The sequence below is a fragment of the Marmota flaviventris genome, chromosome 9 (genome assembly GCF_047511675.1).
Source record: "Marmota flaviventris isolate mMarFla1 chromosome 9, mMarFla1.hap1, whole genome shotgun sequence".
Classification (NCBI taxonomy): Eukaryota; Metazoa; Chordata; class Mammalia; order Rodentia; family Sciuridae; genus Marmota; species Marmota flaviventris.
In genome coordinates, this window is record NC_092506.1 from 60,073,219 (window position 1) to 60,077,668 (window position 4,450).

Consider the following 4,450-nt stretch of genomic DNA (forward strand, 5'->3'; position numbering starts at 1 on the left):
GGGCACTTTCCTGGCTTGTGTGAGGCACTGGGTTCGATTCTCAGCACTGCATATAAATAAATCAAATAAAGGTGCATCAACAACTAAAAAATATTTAAAAGAAAGAAAAGAAAAATTACAAAGTAGGGGCTATGGAAGGTGGTTATTTCTTGAAGCACCTCACTAAATATTAACAAACAACTCTTTATCTATAGAAACACTGTGTTCATGGAGGACAAAGTACCCAGGGCAGCCTGGTGAGGCCAGGGCAGGGAGAGGTGGGTTCTGACACCAGGACGACTCCTCCCCTCTCCAGGAGCCATCCTGCTCCCTCAGGGAAGATGTCCGGGTGGAGCAATGGCAGCTCCAATGGGTCCTACACCAGCTTCTTCCTGGTGGGCTTCCCAGGACTGCAGGACTCCCGTACCCTTCTGGTACTGCCCTTCCTTAGCCTCTACCTGGTGATCTTCTCTGCCAATGCACTGGTCATCCACACAGTGGTGTCTCAGCGGAGCCTACACCAGCCCATGTACCTGCTCATTGCCCTGCTCCTGGCTGTCAACATCTGTGCTGCCACCACCGTGGTGCCCCCCATGCTCTTCAGCTTCTCCACACACTTCAACCGCATCTCCCTGGCTCGCTGTCTAATCCAGATGTTCTGCATCTACTTCCTCATTGTCTTTGACTGCAACATCCTCCTGGTCATGGCCCTAGACCGCTATGTTGCCATCTGCCACCCTCTCCGCTACCCAGAGATAGTGACAAGACAGTTTCTAGCTGGCCTGGTGGGGGTGGCAGCGGCCAGGAGCACGTGCCTTGTTGCTCCAGTGGTGGGACTGGCCTCACGGGTCTGCTTCTGCCGCTCAGATGTGATCCACCACTTTGCCTGTGAGCACATGGCCCTGATGAAGCTCTCCTGTGGGGATGTTTCACTGAACAAGACTGTGGGACTCACCATCCGCATCTTCAACAGGGTCCTGGACATGCTTCTACTAGTAGCCTCCTACACCCGCATCATCCATGCTGCCTTTAGGATTTCATCAGGTGGAGCCCGTGCCAAGGCCCTGAACACCTGTGGCTCCCACCTGCTAGTCATCTTCACCATCTACTCCTCCACCATGTCCTCATCCATTGTCTACCGTGTGGCCCGTACTGCCTCTGAGGATGTGCACAACCTGCTCAGTGCCTTCTATCTATTGCTGCCCTGTCTAGTGAACCCCATCATCTATGGGGCCAGAACCAAGGAAATCAGAGAGCATCTAGCAACTCTGTTCCAAAGGACACAGCAACAAGTCCCCACTGAGAAGCTCCAGTCCCCACCCTCACATAGAGAGCTTCCTGGCTGATTCTCTGGGACTTGTGGGTCCTAAAATCTCTCTCACTGTCCAATGAGGGGATGGCATTTATGTGAATTAGTCATACCTGTTATATTTTGGCTTGGCTATCTGCATTGATCTTTTTTTAAAATAATTTTTTAGTTGTAGATGAATGCAATGCCTTTATTTTATTTATTTATTTTTATGTGGTTCTGAGAATCAAATCCAGCGCCTCACACAAGCCAGGCAAGCGCTCTACCACTGAACTACAGCCCCAGCCCCATGCATTAATCTTTGAGAGTCTTAGAGCCATTTTCTAAAAAATTGCCACTCTGAGTTATACAGTAACGTGCTGCAAAACAAGCTTCCATCTCTGACTTCTGTTTTCTCCCTTTCCCTCTGCATGTTTCATTCGTTCATTCAGCACATGTTTATTAAGCTGACTCTATGATTGTAAAGAAAAAGTCTGTTTCCCCCTAGAGGAAGGTTCCAATCTATCAAGCTGTAGAGATGCAATATTAATAATAGTTTTGTGTTCAAAATTCTGTGAAAATGTAGAGGAGGAGATACTCACCCAAACTAGGAACACCTCACAGAGAAGGTGAGTTTGAGTTGTATTTGAAGAATAATAAGGTGTTCCCTGGGTGAAAAGGAGATGGAGAAAAGAAAACTCATTCTAGGCAAAGGAAGAACTTAGGGAAAGGTGTAGAGGAATAACTAAAGACAGCTGACCTGGACACTCACTAGTAGTGTCCCTAGCTTGGCAGGTGTATAGGGCCACAGAAGAAAATGAGTCTTTGATGGGTAGTCAGAGGCCACATGATGAAAGACTTATCTGTCATTATAAGGGAGTTCGAGATTTTACTCCAGGCAGTAGGTAATCATTTAAGAATTCAAAGTAGGAATGTAGCAAGATTGGATTTGTGTTCACAGTGATCACCCTGCTGTTATTAGTAAAATGCCAATTGGAGGGAGACGGGCCCCAGGGCGAAGAGCATTTAAGAGGCTGTTCCAGTCCTCCAGAAGAGAAAACAGTGGCCTGAACCTAACTAGTGATGGCAGAGATGGAGAAGGGTAGCCAATGTAAGAGAAATCAGAATCCTGGATTTGTATGTAGGAGACAGAGGCAGAAAGAAAATAAGGAGATTATCTGTACCAAAGCAAGGGGAGGAGAGAGTATGAAGAAGGCTGCAGTAATTGGCAATGTTGAATCCTCTGATGGGTCAAGGAGAGCAAAGAACTTGCCTCAGTAATATGTGGATTGCTGAAAACTGCTTTAGCCAGAGTGTTTTCTTTCTTCAGGCTCTAGAAATACAATGCTGAGCTTCATATGATCTTTGCCTTTATGGAACTTAAAATTTAGAGGATACACAGACATTAGTCAACCAACTTCAGCGCAGGGGAAAAGTGGGCACTGAAATAAAACCACCATGATTCTGAGGAGATTGGGATGGAAGGAAGTTTATGGGGGGTGATGGCAGTAGATGGAGGGGAAAGCAGGGAAGAACATGTGGGTAAACTTCAGAGAGCAGAAAGAATGTGGGGAGGAGACTGGGAGAAGGAGAGATCTGAATTCAGATTCCTGGCTGGGTCATTTACCAGTTGTGAGACAGCCTTGGAATTCTTCCGAACCTTAGTTTCCTCATCTGTAAAACTGAAGTAACAATCTTACCTGCCTCATAGGGAGAGGAGGAGTCAGTTGAGAGAAAAAACAAGGAATGATCCATGAAATGAAGTACTATGTGGGAACAAGAGCAAAGCAGGAGTGCTGACTCTTGAAAGGAGGGAGCCTTCTGTTATCAAAAGGAGTGAGAAGGGGTGCAGAACTACTCAAATCGGGCTGTTTCTCCAGAGACTCTCAGCAGTCCAGACACCCTTTCATCCCGTTGTCAAGAAGGTACAGCAGAGAAATAGGAGTACTGGAGAGTCATGGCACTGCCTGACATCCAAGTGTCAAAGGGCAGAAAAGATGGGAGGGTTCTGAACAATTAAAGACAGATTAAAGCCCTAGAGGTTATCATGAGATATAAAAGTAGGAATGTGGAGGGAAGGAATGAAGATGGGTGTAAAGAAAGATACTAAAATATAAGACTTCAGAGGTGGTATATTTCTTAGGTGACCCAGGATATATATAGCCTGGACTAGATGGAGAATATATCACTTTTATTGAAGGAGGAAAAGGACCATTAAACAAGGGCATTGAATGGAGCAATAACATGAATGAACTAGATTGTCATCCTTAGCATCCTTGAAGAATGAGTTCCAGGATCCCCTTCCCACATAGCAAAACCTGCAAGATTCAAGCACCTTATATAAACTGGCATAGCATTTGCATGTAACCCATGCATGTCTTCCATATACTTTAAATCATGTCTAGATTATTTATGATGCCTAATACAAAGTAAATTGTTGTTTTGATGCATTATTTAGGGAATGATGACAAGAAAAAAGTCTGTTCATGTTCAATATAGATACAGTCTTTAAAAATATTTTTGATCCATGGTTTGCTGAATCTGTAGATGCAGTACATGTGGATATGGGGGTTATGGCGGGCAACTTACAGGAGAAAAGCAGAAGTTGGGGAGGAAAGATAGACTTAGTCAATGTCTTTTATGAAAATGGGTGAAAACAATGGAATATTACTCAGTAATAAAAGAGAATAAAATCATGGCATTTGCAGGTAAATGGGTGACTTTGGAAAGGATGATGCTAAGTGAAGCTAGCCAATCCCCAAAAATCAAATGCTGAATGTTTTCTCTGCTATAAGGAGGCTGACTCATAGTGGGGTAGGGAGGGGGAGCATGGGAGGAATAGAGGAACTCTAGATAGGGCAGAGTGATGGGAGGGGAAGGGAAGGGAAGGGGCAAGGGCGGTGGAATGTGATGGACATCATTATCCAAAGTACATGTATGAGGACACGAATTGGTATCAACATACTTTATATACAAAAAGAGATATGAAAAATTGTGCTCTATATGTGTAATAAGAATTGTAATGCATTCCGCTATCATTTATTTTTAAAAAAATCAATTAAAATTATTTTTTTAAAAAATAAAACTTGGTGAAGAAACTTGTGGCTATTGCATGACAGTAATGAGGAAAGAAAAGACACAAAACTGGAAAAACAATGATTTTAGCAACAGTAGAGAGCCAAC

At 44.1% G+C, this 4,450-nt stretch overlaps 1 protein-coding gene across 1 annotated transcript; it reads left to right on the top strand.

Moving 5' to 3' along the window:
• Positions 1 to 320: 320 nt before the first annotated feature.
• LOC114098539 (olfactory receptor 52K1-like) lies at positions 321 to 1,325 on the top strand. Its single transcript, XM_027942788.1, has one exon. The coding sequence runs from the start codon at positions 321 to 323 to the stop codon at positions 1,323 to 1,325; it is 1,005 nt and encodes a 334-aa protein (XP_027798589.1).
• The last annotated feature ends 3,125 nt before the right edge of the window (positions 1,326 to 4,450 follow it).

Bases quoted from the DNA above. Each gene is read 5' to 3' on its own strand.
- LOC114098539 (XM_027942788.1), top strand. From the start codon at position 321: ATGTCCGGGTGGAGCAATGGCAGCTCCAATGGGTCCTACACCAGCTTC.